This window comes from Corythoichthys intestinalis, chromosome 3 (genome assembly GCF_030265065.1).
Source record: "Corythoichthys intestinalis isolate RoL2023-P3 chromosome 3, ASM3026506v1, whole genome shotgun sequence".
Lineage (NCBI taxonomy): Eukaryota > Metazoa > Chordata > Actinopteri > Syngnathiformes > Syngnathidae > Corythoichthys > Corythoichthys intestinalis.
Window position 1 is genome coordinate 27,275,342 of NC_080397.1, and position 20,885 is coordinate 27,296,226.

Consider the following 20,885-nt stretch of genomic DNA (forward strand, 5'->3'; position numbering starts at 1 on the left):
CATTGACTGATGCTTGGACTGCTATAGGTGTGCAAACACCCCAGTAATGGGGCCCAACCACTAGAGGGTGACGTACACACATTTCTACTCAGATTAGTCAATCGAGTAGACATGCAAATTGATGCGTCAAGAGGCACAGGCCAGATTGCGGTCTTTAACAAATTATTTATTTCTCTCCGGCCCGGTAGCAAATGAGCCACAGACCGGTACTGGTCCCCAGCCCTGTGGTTGGGGATAACTGAGCTACAGCATGCCTGTCAGACAGAACAACCCAAGGCTTGATTGGGCCACCTGGCGGGCTCTATATTTGACACTCCAGGGTTAAACGATCTCTACAATTCCACCTATTGTTGTAGTACTTTTTGTTGCTACACACATATTTTACTAAAAGGCATATTTTACTAAAAGGATACATTTAGCAAGACAATATTTTAACCAAATATGATATTTACTGAAATAATAATAACGTTGATAATCATTTAAATTCTTTAGGCCAGTGATTCTCAAAGTGTGGTTTGATACAACTTGTGGTACATGGGCTCCCCTAATGGTACATGAAGGTATTATTGAACTAAATTTATAAATTGCTTTTAATGTTTAACACATTGGCTGCAACTGACAGTGATACACACAGGGGTGAAAGTGGCTAGAATTTTTTTTGCTTGAACTCCCGTACATAAATGTTGCCACGGAACCAGTTTTTTTTTTTTTTTTTTTTTTTTCGTTTTTTTTTTTTTGGGGGGGGGGGGTTGGGGGGCTGGGCAAACATCGTAAAACCACCAAAATGCAAAGAAAACTGCTTTTGGCACAGTTATACAATATAAGACACAACATGCATTAGGCAACAGCATGTAAGGAGGCATACACGATTAACTGTTTTTTTTTTGTTTTTTTTTTCAAAATAGTATTTTTATTCAATTATGTTTAAAATAAAAGTTAAGAAAAACACCAGTAACCTTAACCACCATCTCTAATTTTAATTTTGCCTTACTTCCTCTCATCTAAACTGAAAACCTCTTTTTTTTATTGACTTTAGAACATAATCTAAGAACATGGGATATACAATAAAAACTGAAGACAATGTAAACACTGAATTTCACATTTCTAAATTTCTTTTAAAGATGTGATCAATTTTCCGTTGCTATGTCTGTTTTTATCACATTGATTCAACAAGTACCTCACTGGTTTATCCTTTTTTTGTTGTTCCAGAAAACGTGCATTTGAACCAATCAGAGCTAACTACCATGCTAATTACATGTCAGTCTGTCAGCAAATTGAACGGACAACTGATTCCAGGGTGGTTTGCATGTGCACATCAGCATGTCTACTCAGACTCAGATACAGGAGCCACTGGCCAGAACTCCGTGAGTTGATAAAATAATAATTATGGTTGGAAACAGATGACCCTACTCAAGTACTTTATTAGGCTTGGTGTTAACACCTGTGTATGTAAATCTGACGTTAGTAGATTGTTTTCTGCTTGGAGATGCTTGTGTGGCAGCCGGGAAGGTTTTTGTTTTTAACTCTGGGTTATGACAGTTGCTGTATTTTTGGGATCAAAGCATTGTTCTGGCTTGTCTTTAACTTTGGGTTATGAGAGTTGCTGTATTTTCGGGATCAAAGCACTGTTCTGGCTTGTCTTTACAGGTACAGTGTACCTGACTCTTCCAGCCCATTTTGACTATTGCGGTCAATACCAATTAAAATGTTTGGATTTTTTTTTTTTAATCCTAAACCTATTGACGTCCATTTTCTTTCCTTCTCTTGAACGGCAACCATCTTGAGAGGCTGTCCCTTCTGCCGTCGTAACTTTCTTTTCTTTTTGTCTGAAACATCCCGAGAGTCATTGGCGAGATGTCCCGATGGTGACGGCCAATGCAGGTCTTCGCAATGCTGCTTAACCCGAAATAAACCGACAAGATCTCTGGCGCGGAAGATTTTTGTCTGCCCACGCGTCCAAGTCTCGGCGTACTTTTCTCTTAAAAGCCGTTTTTCTATCCTCTGGGTTTAACATTTCATTTGGCCTCTTGCGCTTCTTAATCTTTCTCTCTAGTCTGTGTGCTTAACTATTGGCTTCCTCTTCTGCCTGCTCATAATTCTTTTATTCGTAAAACATTTGCCGAGCAGCTCAGCAGTCCCATTTTGATCCCGTTGCCGACTTGAAGGATACGGAGGATGTACGCTATGTCTCCATTCAGCTCTTCTTCTTTGTTGGAGCGCACACACAAAAATGTTCATTTATTTATTCATGTATTTTTGATGTTTTCAGATGTAGTAATTATGTATTAATGAGGTTATTTCTGGTTGATTTGGATTTGAAATGAGACGTCATATAAAAATATAGCAACTTTTAGACTAGTTTTGCATTGTTTGTCATTCATATATATTGCTTGCTGACAATTTTACTATTTTCAAATGGTGAGTTGTAATTTATTCTCTAATTCAGGTTTTATGTGCAAATATTTTTTCATTTTGCACACTTAATGTGAATTAATATTGTAGAGATATTTGTAAGTTCTGTCATACAATTCGAAGTACAAGAGTTGGATAAAATAATGGAAACCCCTAACATTTTTGCATCATAATCATTGAACATCATTGTTAAAAAATGGCATGAGGAACATTCTAATGAAGTTGAGCTTCTCGTTTGGCCGGCACAATCCCCAGACCTCAACATTATTAAGCATTTATGGTCAGTTTTAGAGATTCAACTAAGATGCCAATTTCCACCGCCATCATCTCTAAAAGAGTTAAAGGCTATTCTAACTAAAGAATGGCTTAAAATTCCTTTGGAAACAATTCACAATTTGTATGAATCAATACCTCAGAGAACTGAGGCTGTAATTGCTGCATAAGGCGTACCTACACCATATTAAATTACCGTAGTTTTTGTTGATTTTTAAGGTGTTTTCATTATTTTGTCCAACCCCTGCATTTAAATAAAATATTGGGCAATAATAATTTGTCAATTTAGATTTTCCAACTATATAAATATTTTTACTTTTTATTTAATTTGTGTATGAATACAGTAAGTACAGGCAAAATGTTTGGATGGACCTCATTCAATGCAATACAAATGATGGTCCTAACCCCATTGAAAAAAAACAGTTTCACTTATTAACCCTGATAAGGTATACCTGTGAAGTGAAAACCTTTTCAGGTGACTGCATCTTGTAGCTCATCGAGAAAGTGCCAAAAGTATGCAAAAAAGTGATCAGAGCAACGGGCTGATACTTTAAAGGAAGTAGAATATAAAACATGTTTTCAGTTAGTTCCCTTTTTTTGTGAAGTACATAATTCCATGTGTTCATTCATAGTTTTTATGTCTTCAATGAGAATTTACAATGTAAATAGTAATGAAAACATAAAAAAACGCACAAATGATGAGGTGTGTCCAAATTTATGGCATATGGTATTGAGAGTGAGATTTTTTTTGTGTGTGTGCAAAATATCAAGGAAATTGTCTATTAATTATCATTAAATAATGTATTACTATATATTATATTTTTGTACTAATTTTAACATGTCTTTATTTCTTATTTATTTATATTTTTATAATATTAAAATACATTTATATTTATTTTAGGGCTGTGAAAATTATCGCGTTAACGCGCGGTAATTAATTTTTTTAATTAATCACCTTAAAATATTTGACGCAATTAACGCACATGTCCCGCTCAGACAGTATTCTGCCTTTTGGTAAGTTTTACAGCAAGGCTTTTTGTGCTGCAGCACAACAGCGAACTATTGTGGTCGCTTTGCGACATGGTTTAATTTTTTCTTGCCAGTTCATATGGCTGCACGACGTCTCGGGCTGACGCCTACGTTGTAATGTTGTGCTTATATGATCCTTGGACAAGATTTGTCCGTAAGTAAGGTTGTTGTAAAGAATGTACATATTATGTTAGTAAGCGAAATGTTCTATTTTTTGTATGAGACGCTTTTTGTTTATGTTTAGTGAACCTGTATAGCGTGCTAAGCTAACGTTGTTGCTAATGCAATGCTTGTGTACTTTTTTTTTTTTTTGTAGGTTTATGACGGTCTAAAGAGGACAAAGGTTTGAGGCTATTTTATTAATAAATCAGATGAAAAAGGAAGAAGTCTGATTATTAAGGCGTCGTTCACTAGCTGTCTAGCTTTGGAAAACGTAGACGCTTCGGAGTGAGGACAGCATAGACAGATTTAAATGACAGTAGAGTGAAATGCCCACTACAGTCCTTATGTACCGTATGTTGAATGTACAGTGGGGAGAACAAGTATTTGATACACTGCCAATGGATTTTCCCATAGGCAGTGTATCAAATACTTGTTCTCCCCACTGTATATATCCATCTTGTGTCTTATCTTTCCATGCCAACAATTTATTTTACAGAATATATATAATTTACAGAAAAATATGGCATATTTTATGGTGGTTTGAATTGCGATTAATTGCGATTAATTACGATTAATTAATTTTTAAGCTATAATTAACTCGATTAAAAATTTTAATCGTTTGACAGCCCTAATTTATTTAGATTTTCTTTTTGGTGAACACATTTTATGTTACAAATGCAATATGTTGTGTTCTTCAGGAACAGGAACAGAGAACAACATATTAATACTAGAAACTGCAATTTCGGGAGAAATTACACCTTGGTCTTTCCTCTGTGGAGATACTAATCTTAGCCCCACTCAGGTCTATCAATAGAATGGACCATAATGCCAGTCAATGGCACTAAACAAAGTAAAAGCCATTAGAAAAGATTGGGAGAATTGGACGTCCATGGACGTCAATGGCATCACCCTCCATAAGCGGCAATGCAATCGGGGACATTTGGGGGACACGTCCTAATGATATCTAGTCATTTTCTGTTGATTTGGGGAAAAAAAAAAATTTCCCATTGAAAATGAATGGGAAAAAATTTGGACGTCCATGGACGTCAATGGTATCAACTTACATAGACATCAATGGAATCCAAGTACATTGGCATCAATACAATGAAAAAACATGATTAAAAGCCATTAGAAATGAATGGGAAATTTGGACGTCAATGGCCGTCAATGGCGGCACCCTTCATAAGCGGCAATGCAATCGGGGACATTTGGGGGACACATCCTAATGATATCTAGTCATTTTCTGTTGATTTGGGAAGAAAAAAAAAAATTCCCATTGAAAATGAATGGGAAAAATTTTGGACGTCCATGGACGTCAATGGCAGCACCCCCCATTAGCGTCAATGGAGTTGGGGACGTTTGGGGGACACGTCCTATTGATATCTGGTCATTTTCTGTTGATTTGGGGAAATGTAGTTTTTTCCCCATTGAAAATGAATGGGAAAAATTTTGGACGTCCATGGCCGTCAATGGCATCGACATCCATGTAGTCAATTGAATCCAAGTACATTGGCATCAATAGATTCGACATGCATGGCCGTCAATGGCATCAATGCAATGTAAATTCCATTGGAAATCCCATTGGAAGTGAATGGGAAATTCTCCCATTAGAAATGAATGCGATAGTTTTTGGCAAATATCCGGGGAACCGGAATTTTTTTCCAAATTCTGTATAATAACTTTTATGCCCCTCACCTTCCCGGAATTTTTGACATCCAAATTATGTGATTTGGTCAAAAATTGTAGGACTAAATACATTTTGAAACTTTTTTATTTTTTCGGAAAATTGCCGTTTACGGGCGAACGGAAATTTTTTCGTGGCAGTTTGAAAAATTCCCATCGTCACGCGAAAAATCCGGTCGTGCCGATACTTCAACGGTGCCGAACGGTTGGCTCAAAAAAACGCGGAGAATATATTGAAAAATAATAAAGTTGTACAACAACATAACCTTGTTCTTTCCTTTGGAAAGACCAAGGTAATTATACTATAATTAAATCCATACATAATATAATAAAATTGGATTCCACATTATTATGGTTTTTCTGGCAACATTTTCAAAAATTTTCGTTAATTTATTTCACAACTGTTAATGTTTTTTCATGGCGCAAATTCAATATCGTGCTCTATCTATAATTATCTTAGCGTTGTCCCAATTATATTTTTTTGCTCCCGAGTTCGAGTCATCTGATTTCGAAGCTCTGCTGATACCGAATACTGATCCGATCCCTCGGAAATTTATTAATTTAATTTTAGACATATATTTTTGTTTCTTTTGATAATACCCCTAAAAACCCAGTCTTTTTCACCCGATTCTGATCTTCTAAAAATTACTTGATCTGGTCCAATTTCCGATCAAATGATCGGATCGGAGACAGCCATAATCGTTATACATCTGAATTTTTTTGTTTCTTGTAGCCTTTAACTCATTCACTGCTATTGATAGTGATATACATTACGTTTATTTCAACTGGGAAGGCTTGCATTGAGTGATCATGTTTCGCCATCACAAATGGCAAATGACATGCATTCCAATTTGACTGGTGGGCTGGCAGTGATCATTTAATCGCTGCTAGCCCTCCAGTCAAAATGAATTGAATGTCAGATGCCGTCATTGGCGGCCAGTGAGTTCATACTTAAAAATAAATGAATAGACTAAAAACTGGATCTGTTCCACCCGATTGTGATCTTCTAAAAATGACGCGCTCGGGCCCGATTTATGATCACATGATAGGATTAGGCCTGACCATGAGAGCTGCTGTTTCTATTGCTATATGGTTGTGCTTCTTGCCCAATGACAATAAAGGAATTCCGATTTAGATTTGAGGAGCAGTTTCTAATGGAAGGATGTCTCTTTTTCTGTGTGCAGGTCTAGTGGTGAGAGAAGCCAGCATAGAAATAACCCGGCAGCAGGTGGAGGAACTGTTCGGCCCGGAAGATTACTGGTGTCAGTGCGTGGCATGGAGCTCCGCTGGAACCACCAAAAGTCGCAAAGCGCACGTTCGGATCGCATGTGAGTACAGCATACACGCATAAACATAGGCAAAATAATCACCTTCGATTTGGCAAAAAGGAAAAAATAACAACCATATTCATGACATTTGCCTTAGTTGTGGATCTTTTGAGATCGTGTTCCCAATGGTGTGGTTGATCTACAGAATAACCAGCGAATCATTTTACTTTACTTCACTGCTCCTGCTTAACTTGAAAAGTATCTTTTTTTTACACTTGGAAGTGGAGACACTCTTGCACGACTCTATTGTCGACAGATTGTCGTCGTGGTCCGCTGGCGAAGTTAATAAGACCCCTGGGAGCGGGGTCACTAGAAACACAAAAGGGGCGCCAACTCAAATAAGACTTTTCCAAGGATGACAGCGTGTCGACACTGAACCCCTGTTAGAGGACTTGAAGCTCAATCTGTATTTCTGTTAACTCATTAACTGCTATTGATGCAATAAATGTGCAGTCCTTCTTGACTGGGAGAGATGGCAGCGATTGCTGTCAACCCTCCCACTCAAGAAGGATTGCACAGTTATTGCTATAGAAAGATATCTGCCAGATCTCCCAATCAAAAAGGACAAAAATGGAGTTAGCCCACTCATGCTCTTAGTAGGTCAATTTGTGAATTTTTGCTGACAGCACTACCTGATAAAGTGAACTGGACATTTGTAGCTGTCACTGGCAGCTACTGATTTAAAAATGACAAATGTGGAGTTAGCCCACTCTAGCTTTCACTCGCTCAATTTGTGAATTATCGCCGTCAGCCCTCGCTATCAAAACGAATGGGATGATTATCTCTTTGAAAAGCAACCAATGAGTTAAAAGGAGAAATATGGAGTTAGCCCACACTTTCTACTACTAGCTCAATTTGTGGATGATCACTCCCAGCCCCCAAGTCAAAATAGATTAAATGTTTATAGACATCCATGGCAGCCAAGAAGTTAAAAACAACAAAAATGGAGTTGACCCCGTCTTGATTGTATTAGCTTTAAAATTCATTGGACGTTTGTGGCTGTCAGTAGCAACCACCGAGTTAAAAATGGCAAATATGGAGTTAGCCCATTCATTCTCCCTCTTGCGCCTTTTGTGAATGATCACCCCAAACCCTCCAAGTCAAAATGAAATGGACGTCTAAGCGCTTTCAACGGCAGCCAATGAGTTCAAATTTACAACAATAGAATTAGCCAATTATTGACTTTAATAGCTCAATTGGTGAATTACTGCTACCAACCTCCTAGTTTGGGGGTCGGCAACCCGTGTTTTGAAAGCCGCATGCGACTCTTTAGCTCTGCTCTAGTGGCTAGGGTCAAAAATGTTTTAAAATGGAAAAAGATGGTTGAGTGAAATATATTTTTTTGTTCTGATATGGTTTCTGTAGGTGGACAAAAATGACACAAACATTCTTAACGTTTTCCAATGTTGTAAAAATGTGTAGAATAAATATTAAATTTCAACATTTCTGTCAACGAAGATTTGCGTCATAGACTGTGACACACGTTTCTATCAGCAGGGCGGGATGCCAGGCAGGTGGCTATTGTAAACAAACCGGTAGCCGAGTACACAGTTGGGAGTGTGAGAAAAAGTGTGATTCCATTACTTCTGAACTTAGAACACTTAGAACACTGCTGCTGCATGTTTTGTTGCAACCCGGGAGATAATAAAGCGTGGAAAACCGTTCACAGATGGTGAGTACATGAAGGAGACATTCATCAACATATCAGAACACCTATTTGCAGACTTCAAAAACAAAACCGATATAGTAAGGAAAATCAAAGACATGCCCAGATAAGGGGCATGTTATGCACGTTCCATTTGGTTGTTTTTCAAAACCTTAAACTAAAAATTATATCAAAAATCGGATTTCTTCATTGCTTTTCTATAATTTCAATAAGGCATTCATCAATTCAATCAATTCATTAATATTGTCATGAAGTTTAAGTTGAGGTGGCATCATACAACAGAGTAGTCACGTGGTGTGTTGGATTCACTGCAGGGAAAATAAACATTAAATCATGTGTTGTAAAGCATGTGTTGCCTTCATTATTAAGCTGATTTAAGGCTTTTAATTCTTTGCGGCTCCAGACATATGTTTTTTTTTGTTTGTTTTTTTTGGTCTTATATGGCTCTTTTAACATTTTGAGTTGCGACCCTGTCCTAGTTCAAATGTATCGGATGTCCCTATTGCCATCAGAGGCAGCCAATGAATTAAAAATGACAAAAATTGCTCTTGCTCTCTCTCTCAGTCAAGGGTGCCCATGACCAGTCGATGGCAACGCTAGTGTGGGTAGCTCGTGGCATCAAAAATTATAATATATTTTTTCTTTTTTTAAATGTACATACGTGGTTAATTACGAGCAACTTTTTGGGTTATGAGCACGACTGCTGTAGGTCAAAAATAATTGGACAAATATTACCATCAATGGCAACCAATGAAATAAATATGACCAAAATGGAGTTAACCCACTCTTGCTTTTTTGAGTTGCATTGGTGAATGATTGCTGCCAACCCTCCTAGTCCAAATGGAATGTAGGTCTATTACCATTTGTGGCAACCAATGAGTACAAATGACAAAAACTGAGTTGGCCCACGCTTTCTGTTACAAGCTAATTTTGTATATGATCACTGCCAAACCTTCCTGTCAAAATGGGTTCGATGTTTATTCCCTTCAATGGCAGCCCATGGGTTAAAAATTATAAAAATGGAGTGAGTCCGCCCTTGCTCCTTAGCTCAATTGGCGAATGATCGCTACTTGAACCTCCTAGTGAAAATGGATTGGATGTCTATTATCGTCAATGGCAGCGAATGAGTTAAATTATATATATATATATATATACAGTGGTACCTCGACACACGATCGCTTCGACACACGATCTTTTCGACATCCGACGTAAAATTTGACGCGCCATTTGTTTCTACATCCGACGACATGCTCGAAATACGACGACACGACAGCAACGCAAACGAACTCACGGCGGATTTTCTTGTGTGAGAAATCAACACAGGTTTCCAAAAAGTTGGTACAGTTGGTGAAACAAGGAAAAAAGTGATGCTTACCTTTGAAATGAAGATGCAAAGTAGAAAAATATCAGCGTGGGGTGCGCATCCGTGAGCTGGCTCAACAATACAGCTCCACGGTCCTCTTCCGACCACCGTTCGCCAGTCTTTATAAGTTAAGGTGACAATTATTATTGTGGTAACATCGCCAAAGAAATCGCCAGCTTCGTCACGTTTTTATAATTTATTTAAGAACTTATTCAACACAAAACGCCCATTGCCCTCTGCAGTTGACTGTGCTCTCAAGAAAACGAAAGTATTATCTCTACCGCACTGACCTATCTCACTGTGACGTCAGCCCCGCGGTGCATTCAGGTACAGCAAAAAGTGTCCGCCACATTAGAATCCAATTTGTTACATTATTAACGGAATCATTTTTATTTTAGTATTATTATTATTATTATTATTAATATTATTATTATCATTATTATATTATTCTGATTTTTATTAATAACTTATTTATTTTGCTATGTTTAATTGCCATTTATAATAATTGTACCAGCAGTATTTATTATGGATTTAGTGTAGGTTTTTGGGTGTGGAACGAATTAATGGAATTTTAATGTATTCCTATGGGAAAATCCTGCTCAACCTACGACCATTTCGACTTACAAACAAGGTCTTGGAACGAATTAACTTCGTATGTAGAGGTACCACTGTATATATATATATATTTTTTTTTTTTTGGTATCATCACACAAACATAAATTTTCATTCTGAAAGAATGCTAAACTATAATATGAAGTTTCCCATAATGCAAATGGTTACAAAATGTATCCACCCAACAGCTAAAAACACAACCACGCAGGGAAGTCACTTTTAACTTTCCCACCGGAGGGCACCGAGCAGTCAGCCCTGTATAACCCGAGCGATTGCTTCTCTTCTTCGGCCGTCTCTCGGGCGTCGTCGCCTCAGCTCCAATCATCCGTGTAAGACGAGTGGCAACTTACCATGTGGTCAGGGAGAGGTGAACCCAGGAAGAAATAAGCAATAACCTTTCCACCGAGTTCTCTCTTTTGATTTTATTGGTTGTGCTTCACCAATGGAGTTTAGCGTCCTACGGCCAGACTGGGCGGCATTCCCGCGTCGGCTCGACAGGAGGAAATCCATCACGCTCAGCCTGTCTTTTTAAATATTAACCAGGAAGCTGCTCTTCTAACAGCTGTATTTATTCACTTACTTACGTGCTTTTATTACCTCTACCTGAAGCCCTTCTGTTTTCTTTGCCATTTCATTATTGTTAGCTAGGAAATCTACTCAACTCATTTTCATCAACAATTATTCTCCGGGGATTAACTATTGACTGTCATGAATTTGGAGGGTTTTTTTCTTTGGAGAGGTTTTACGTCTGTCTAGAAGCAAAGGCTGCAAAAGCAGCTGATGAATTTATTCTTGCTGTCTAATAATTAAATTGATGATGTTGATAATCTGTACATCTCTTTTGTGTAATTGTTAACGATTTTTAGGGCACTCATTGAAATTGAAATTGTGATTTTGTTTTTGTTACGTTTACAGTGTTATTGGGGGGCATTACCAGACTGTATTTCTGTTTTGATTCATTTGTAACTTAACAAATCAACAGGAATAGGCCTGGAAATTCTCCAAATCAGTAGGAAGTGACCTAATATCTATAAGTGACCCAAAAATGTCCCAAAATTAGCATGAGGTGATTACATATCAACATGATATCCTGGGATGTGACCCATAAATATTCCAAAATTATCAGTAATTGATCTGGAAATGTTTCAACAGGAATTGACACAGAAATGCCACAAATTAAACAGGAAGCAAACGGAAATCAATAGGAAATCAACTGAAAATGTCCCAAAATTACAAGGAACTGAGCCACTGTCAACAGGCAGTGACCCAAACGTGTCCCAAAATCAACAGCAAGTGACACGGGAATGCGACAAAATTAACAGGAAGTGATCCAAATTGTCCCAAATTTGACAGTAAGTGAGCCAATATGTGCCAACTAACATGAAAGCATGTCCACACAATAAATCCAGAAATTGCATTACTTATAGATGAGTAATATTAAACTTAGTTCATTTATCTCCTGTACCGCTTATGCTCACGGGGGTCGCGGTGGTACGGTAGCCTAGCTAAATATGGACAGGAGGCTGAGTACAAAGGGACCAAGTGTCCAATTTTGGACTGGGAACAAAAATGAACAAGTGACCTATAATAAAGAGGACGTGACCCAGAGGCACAACAAAATCAAGAGGATTTGACCTGGAATGAACCCAAAATCAAATCCAGCATGAGGGCATTCCCATGCAATTTCTCCCAAAATTCAGTCAATCAAGAGAGTACTTCTTGATTCATTGATTCCTCATGCAGCACCGTCTTGCAAACCTCAACTGTCCAACCACTTTGTTGGTCATCTGATGTTCCAGCCAATCAAGAGAAAGAGGCGGGCGCTGCAGACATGACCAGGAAGCAACTACAGTATTGCTTGAATATAATGTTGGAGTGCAAAGTGGTTCAATTTCTCAAGTTTTGTCCAAAATGCACTTCATTTCCTCATTAAGGGAAGACCGTCACAAAAAGCTTTCTTTGACAGCAAACAATGTGTTCGTGAGTATGACGAGAAGAGTCATCGTCCAATCAACAGCCATATATTTTTTAAAGCTTCCTTCCATGAAACAGGTCTCGATTGGATCTTTCCCAAATAAATATGTGAAATATATTCCTTGCGCATATATGGATCAATCAATCTGGCGTACCAGGTCTTGGAATACTTTAAGGATGAAGAATTAAGGCGCACCTTGCCACTGACGGTAACAGACGTCCAATCCATTTAATGTGAGAGGTTAGGCAGCGAATGGAAAAATGTTCATTCACTGAGCAAATGAGCGAATGTCACTGCCCAGTGCCTACCCTTCCACTTCAAATGGATTGGACACCTACTGACGATAAACTCATTTCCACTCTTATCAGAAACATGAAGAGCCACACGATTGGACATCTATCACCATCAGTGGCAACCAGTGAGCTAAAATCTCCAGATGCGAGGCAGACTTGCTCGCCACTTAACCACTGTGCAGCTCCTGCATTTAAAAGTACAGTATAAAATTACCATCACGTTTGTCACTTGTGTTTTTCTTTCCACGCCACACTCCTTATAATACTCACATTGCTCATTTTGACAGTGATGTGATGCGTACGTATTATTATACACTGCATGGATGTTATAAGCAGAGCGGCCAGGCGCCGGATTAAAGTGCTTGCCGACACTCGCAGCGAAAAAAAGACTTCCACTAGTCGTTAAAGGGCTTCTTGGCCATTATGCTGATGGCAACCGGCTTGTTTTGTGGGGTTTTGATCCCAAAACAGACAGTCAACCAGATCTTTCCAACCACAGACAAGATGGCAGCAAGTAAACAAACATGTGGTCTAATTGGAATGAAACATTACTCAGTGGACGGACAAAATGATGGCCTCAAATGTGCCATCATGTATACAATTTTACTATTTGGCTGCCATCGACAGCAATTTTCTTGTTGGTGAAGCAAGACTGTTGTAGTTTGAAGATGCTTCTTCAGTTCTACATTTTTAATATGGAGCAAGGGTCTTTATACATGTATATGGCGGAAAACACTCAGGTGACTTCAAGTTCCACTATGAGACCCCCAAACTTTCAAAATTGTCTGATATGCATGTGTGATACATCATTAGAAAGCTTAAAATCTCAATTTTCTGGAGGAAGAAAAATTTTGGACAGGAGGGCATTTAAAAAAAAAAAAGTTTTTTAAACAGCAAAACCCTATCTGGAGGCGAGAGCACGCGAGAGCAGAATTACAGACGCCATGACTTTAATGAGATATTATTGCGTACTTACCTTGTTTCGATCCAAAAACTTCATGTAACATGTATCGCTGAATGTCAAGACACAGCTGTGAATGGCCACAGCTGGAATTTTGGGGGGTTTTATGGGTAAAACATGGTCATATAACAAGGGTCGTGATGCAAAAATCGCAGACATGAAGGAGCGGTCGAGACTGTCTTTTTCATGTATTTACCCTTTTAAACTTCATTTCCAATTTTTTCTTTGTTTTGATTAATTATTTATCATCTAACATATCGGAGAAAATGCGACAATAACAACAACAACAACAAAAAATACAATTAAGCGATAGTTAAAAGGTAGATAGCCGTGACTTTTTTACGGACGCCATTTTTTTCATTGTGACATAATTTGTTTAAAAGTTTAAAATATGCAAGTGAATAATTTTTTTAAGTTGTTTTTTTTTTAAATGAAATATTAGACATCAATTAATGATTCTAAGCTAAAAATGACAGACATTTTGAATAATAATTATAATTAATTACCTTCGTTTTATGGCTGGGTTGAAACAAAAGTGTTTGTGCGACGTCTGTAAACGGGGGTTTTCAGGGTAAAACGGACAAATCCAAAATAGCTTAATGCGCGATGAGTCTGCTATGGCAGCATATAGACATATTGTTCTTGAAACACAACAGTTGTTTTGGCTTAAAATACAGCAGTTTCTTTTAAAGAGGAGTGCAAGAGCAGAAACTGCTTTTTCAGTCTTGTCTGTGTTTTCCGCCATATATATATTATATTTTAGTTTTATTTAATTTATTTATTTTATTTATATGCATGGAACGCTCTCGCTCCGATGACATCAGCACTCGCACATGTCACTTTGAGCAATCGCACTCACTGCTACTAAACATTCAAAACAGCAAACATGGTGGAACGCTGGCCTTAATTTCCTGTTCATATAATATATTTACAGTGCCTTGCAAAAGTATTCGGCCCCCTTGAATCTTGCAACCTTTCGCCACATTTCAGGCTTCAAACATAAAAATATAAAATTTTAATTTTTTGTCAAGAATCAACAAGTGGGACACAATCGTGAAGTGGAACAACATTTATTGGATAATTTAAACTTTTTTAACAAAAAACTGAAAAGTGGGGCGTGCAATATTATTCGGCCCCCTTGCGTTAATACTTTGTAGCGCCACCTTTTGCTCCAATTACAGCTGCAAGTCGCTTGGGGTATGTTTCTATCAGTTTTGCACATCAAGAGACTGACATTCTTGCCCATTCTTCCTCGCAAAACAGCTCGAGCTCAGTGAGGTTGGATGGAGAGTGTTTGTGAACAGCAGTCTTCAGCTCTTTCCACAGATTCTCGATTGGATTCAGGTCTGGACTTTGACTTGGCCATTCTAACACCTGGATACGTTTATTTTTGAACCATTCCATTGTAGATTTGGCTTTATGTTTTGGATCATTGCCCTGTTGGAAGATAAATCTCCGTCCCAGTCTCAGGTCTTGTGCAGATACCAACAGGTTTTCTTCCAGAATGTTCCTGTATTTGGCTGCATCCATCTTCCCGTCAATTTTAACCATCTTCCCTGTCCCTGCTGAAGAAAAGCAGGCCCAAAACATGATGCTGCCACCACCATGTTTGACAGTGGGGATGGTGTGTTCAGGGTGATGAGCTGTGTTGCTTTTCCGCCAAACATATCGTTTTGCATTGTGGCCAAAAAGTTCAATTTTGGTTTCATCTGACCAGAGCACCTTCTTCCACATGTTTGGTGTGTCTCCCAGGTGGCTTGTGGCAAACTTTAAACGAGACTTTTTATGGATATCTTTGAGAAATGGCTTTCTTCTTGCCACTCTTCCATAAAGGCCAGATTTGTGCAGTGTACGACTGATTGTTGTCCTATGGACAGACTCTCCCACCTCAGCTGTAGATCTCTGCAGTTCATCCAGAATGATCATGGGCCTCTTGGCTGCATCTCTGATCAGTTTTCTCCTTGTTTGAGAAGAAAGTTTGGAAGGACGGCCGGGTCTTGGTAGATTTGCAGTGGTCTGATGCTCCTTCCATTTCAATATGATGGCTTGCACAGTGCTCCTTGAGATGTTTAAAGCTTGGGAAATCTTTTTGTATCCAAATCCGGCTTTAAACTTCTCCACAACAGTATCTCGGACCTGCCTGGTGTGTTCCTTGGTTTTCATAATGCTCTCTGCACTTTAAACAGAACCCTGAGACTATCACAGAGCAGGTGCATGTATACGGAGACTTGATTACACACAGTTGGATTCTATTTATCATCATCGGTCATTTAGGACAACATTGGATCATTCAGAGATCCTCACTGAACTTCTGGAGTGAGTTTGCTGCACTGAAAGTAAAGGGGCCGAATAATATTGCACGCCCCACTTTTCAGTTTTTTATTTGTTAAAAAAGTTTAAATTATCCAATAAATGTTGTTCCACTTCATGATTGTGTCCCACTTGTTGTTGATTCTTGACAAAAAAATGAAATTTCATATCTGTATGTTTGAAGCCTGAAATGTGCCGAAAGGTTGCAAGATTCAAGGGGGCCGAATACTTTTGCAAGGCACTGTAATTTAGATATATTTTATGTTCGCGTTTTTGTGCCTTTTGACGCTAAAGAAAAAAACGCATAGACACCATTGCTTCAAGTGGGTGGGTATTTTATCTTCTGGGCTGAGGAGGTTGTAGTCAAGGAAGTGCATCATTGGCTGTCACCTTGTAAAACTGCACTGCCCCTTAGGGCCTGGCATGCATACTACATCGTTTTCACGTGGAATAGCGACAATGGAGACAAAACCAAGACGGAACCATGTAAATGCAAATATGAAATGTTTCGTATTCTCAGAGCGGCACCATGTAAATGGCCCCTTAGCCAGTTGATTGTACTGTGCATACCAGAAACTTTGAGAAATGAACCCTTTCTTGAATTAACTGGCTCAAGTGGGTCAATTCATCTCAAGGCTTCATCTTACCATCACTAGTCAAAACGTCTAGGAAAAACAACATACAAACAAAACTCAAGGGTTCAAACAAAATACTGGATATTACTTTTTACTACTTACTAGTAATTCGGAGCAGGGCAAGTAATGCGGTTAGAGAACATACATTTGACATGGACAATCACGCAGCAAAGAGTAAATAAACATAGGGATCTTAAATACAAAGACATGGGAAAACGAGAGATGAGGAACAGGTTTCATATTTTAAATTATTTTCTTTATTATTGAAATTTTTAGTTTTACTTTTTTGTTTTTAATAGTTTTAGCACTGTACTGGTTTGGGGGGGATTTTAAGGCTTTATTATAATTAATTAATAGCAAAAAGAAAAATCCATGTAAAAAACAAATACCAATACATTTAGCAGTTTGCGTTCCATTTTACCAGTGCGGAATGTTTGTCACTGTTTCCACAGTTCCTGGGACAACAGATTATGCTGCCAGACAACATGTAGTCATGTTTGTTTAAATAATAATAAATATACATACATACATATATACACACATACAGTATATATATATGGCAGATATGAAAAATTCCCACCAATGGTTAGAGGGAGCTGGACTGAAAGACAGCACAGAGCCGCACAGGAGCAGGCCTTGAGGACCAGAGTAGTATACCATGCTATATCTAGACTATCAATATAGATGAGGATTCCTTTGCTAATCGATTAGTCGATTCATCGTGGTAGCCCTAATTTACCTGCTATTGACGGCGCGAGACATTCAATCCATTTAGACTGGGACGGCAAATGAACGACTGTTTCCAGTGCAAAAGGATTGAACGTCTCATATTGTCAATGGTAGCCAAATGAGTTAAAACAATTACATTGGGTGTCAAAATGGTAGCTATCTATTTTTAATGGATTTTCATCTAAATGAAATCGTGTTTACACAATTTGAACAAAACTTAAAACCAAACACCACCAGTTTGTTCTTGTCGGGTCTGAAAGTTATATCGGCTTTTACGGATCTCAACATAAACTGCAACTAAAGTGCTCTGATGCCTCTCCGGCTGCGTCATTTTCTGGATGACTTCATCCAGACAGGCTTTTGCTTTATGCCTGCAAAAGCAGAGAGACGCTTGCAAACACTGTGAATATATACATTATTTTTATAGAGTGACAGCCCAAGTTGATATGTGGTTGCGGAGGCGACGCGCCGCTCTTCCATCAAGCGGCTGAGCATTTTCCCAGATGTGGCGAGCCGCTTCGGCGCACTCGCTAAATCTTACGGCGCTGATGAAATACAGTCTGTGCGTGTGAATGCTTTATGAAAAGTAAGTATTTGTTGAAAGAAACGGAAAGGTCTTAACGGCTTTTCACTATTCAAAATAAATAAACGTGCTGGATTTTTACAAGTGCGCTAGACAAAGGACTATTAGAGTTGAGTTATTGCCGTAAATTTGCGGCTTTAAACCAAAAGACAGACATCTTGTGTCTTTCTGAGCATGGAATTGGGAGTTTTGGGTGGTTTTATTTCTGATAAACATGCAAACCAGCTTTAACTAGACATTATTTTTATTTTAAATTGGAATGGCTGGCAGGAGATGATCTTGTTTCAGTTTTTTTCAGTGCAAAGCCCACACTGTTTTAAATGATTGACACAGTTCCAACTCCAAATTGTTACCCCCAAAACTCCCATGCGGCATGTTAAAACTGTTTCAGACTCTAAAGACACACAGACTAACCTTTCTCAGTATCTAGGCAGAAAAACGTGACAATAAAAAAGTCCCAAAACTTTGCGCACCACAGGAAAATTTCGAATTTCTCAGGAACGTTGAGAAAACACTCGAAAATGCTGATTTTTCAACATCAACAAAAAGTACAATCCATCTAATCCAACAATTCTGATGAATTCATATCATTCACACATGACAACAATCACAAAATCAATGCAAAACATGATTAGGTTCAGTTTTGCCAAAACATATGGTTCCGCCAAAATATGAGAAAAACATACCCATTGATTGCATTTTCAATGGCAAATTCAATACCCACTTAAGACTCAATACAGAAGCTTTTCATTTTCAGCTCAAATCCAAAAGAAATCTCAATTCAGGAACCCACAAAAAAGTTCTCCATTGGCTGTTTTTTTTTTCCAAACAAAATCAGTCGCTGCAACCCTCCCAGTCCAAATGGATTGGACACCTAGCATTGTCAATGACAGCCAATGAGTTATTTTATGAAAACGTTAAAGGTGATGAGTGATTAGCGAGTTTTTTGATGTGTTTCCCAAACACTAGTTTGAGTTTTGTAAGTGGTAATTAATAAAGGTATGTGTGCCTAATGTAAAAATAGCCTTTTTTAAAGCAACTATCCATGGCTGCCATTGTGTTAATGTAGATAAGCAAAAGTGGCTTGGCAGTGAATATAGTGTTTCAGTGCAATTGACGGCAATAGATGTCCAATCGCATTGGACGGGGACCAAAAATCACCAAGAAGTGGCCCGAAACCAACAGGAGGTTAACTGAAAAGCATCAAAATCAAAAGGAGCAGCCTCAAAATCCAGCTTAAAAGCATTACCGTTTTGAAATTGCATTTTCTAGTAAACGTATAATGCCGATTACTTCAATAGTAGCAGAGGTGGGTAGTACGGCGTTTGATAAACTTAATTTGTCCTTCTGGTAAGCACAAGTGTACACAGAATGAAATGTTGTTGCATTTAACTCGCACAGAATTGAGAATAAAATAAAATAAAGTAATAAAGTTGAAACAAGAATAATAAAATGTGAATAAAAAGTCTGGAAAATGTAGTATTGGACAACAATGAAATAGTACAATAACGTGACTTAATGTTTAGGAAAAAAAATGTAATTCCTAGTGTAGTTTTACCACGCCATACTTTTTAGTTTTAGTTAAGTAGATTTGTGAAGACTACTTCAGGTTACTCTAGAGTCGTGACATTTTTCCTGTTCATTTTACATATTAGATGTATTTTTCCCACCACAGTGGCAATAACCAGTTAGACGTCGCAATAGTAATCACATGACTCCATGATACCAATCACACATAACAACACAGTCACATGACCACAAACAAGCTTGCAGTCAGAAGTCCTATGATCACGCCCGCTCGTTCACTCACGTGGCGTCTTTATTTTGCCCCGACAGTATTTTTTTTTTTTTATTTCAAGGTAGATAATTCTCCATAGGTGATGTTTCATTTGTATCGATTTTTCTAGTCGGAATTTGATTAATTTTGTGTAATTTTGTGACCTAGTATGGTCATTTCATAGGTTATAGTACAGAATAATGATAACAGTTAATATAGATGACATTGTGCTGAGAAATATTACACTATTGAATAAAAATGAGACTTAATAAGCAATTACTCATTGTTTAAGTATTCTTTTCACCGAATACTTTTATACTTGTACATGAGTAAATATTTTGGATGACTATTTTGAGTTAGTAGAAAAATTATTTTGAAGTAAGGCTACGCTTACATGAGCAAAATTTTTAGCCTTCTACACAACTCTGGAAATTAGATCTGAAAGTATTGGTATATTCAATTAAACAAGGTAAGTAAGTGATGTCCACGCACACAAATGTACAAGTGCCGCGTCAGCCATGCTCTTTGGCCCCACAGGCAACCGGGTCAAGTGTTTCTCCTTGGATGGATTAGCGGCGTGTCAAGGTCACGCACACATATGCCCGCAGAAACACACGGCAGCGCAGTCCAGATGACGGCAATTTGTTCTGCCACTTTCCTCCGAGACATGCGTGTGAATAGTAATCAGCGATCCAGACACTCTTAATGTCTGTTAGCACCAAATGCCTTGTTGTGTTTATAACACCAATGTGTCACATTCAGTACTGTGCATACGTCCAAACACTGGCTTTGTTGACTCAATGTCCTTTTTCACAGCAGAGAAAGTAAAATGAAAATCCCATGCCTGAAAGGCGCAGCATACTGGAAAATGCTATTTCTGTAGAAATTTTTCGGTCTTTTCCTTTCAATTTTTGGGTGATTTCGGGTCACTTCTCCTTGTCACATGCCCAAACAGCACGTCAAACCAGAAAAGGCCATTTTTGTAGAAAGTCTTCAGTCTTTTCGTTTTAATTTTGGGGCATTTTCAGGTTATTTAGGTTACCTTGTTAACTGCCTGTACATTTATTCGTCCCTCCCAGTCCAAACGGATTGGA

At 38.2% G+C, this 20,885-nt stretch overlaps 1 protein-coding gene across 4 annotated transcripts in view; it reads left to right on the top strand.

Moving 5' to 3' along the window:
• The window catches only part of LOC130912928 (netrin receptor UNC5C-like), a 404,638-nt gene that overhangs the window by 226,459 nt on the left and 157,294 nt on the right, over positions 1-20,885 (top strand). For 2 of the 4 annotated variants that reach the window (XM_057831087.1, XM_057831088.1), the window contains exon 3: positions 6,744-6,887. In XM_057831087.1, coding sequence (XP_057687070.1) covers positions 6,744-6,887 — 144 coding nt within the window. Of the gene's footprint in view, positions 1-1,209; positions 1,365-3,793; positions 3,869-6,743; positions 6,888-20,885 lie in introns of those variants that run through there. The other 2 variants (XM_057831089.1, XM_057831091.1) reach the window with 2 other exon arrangements.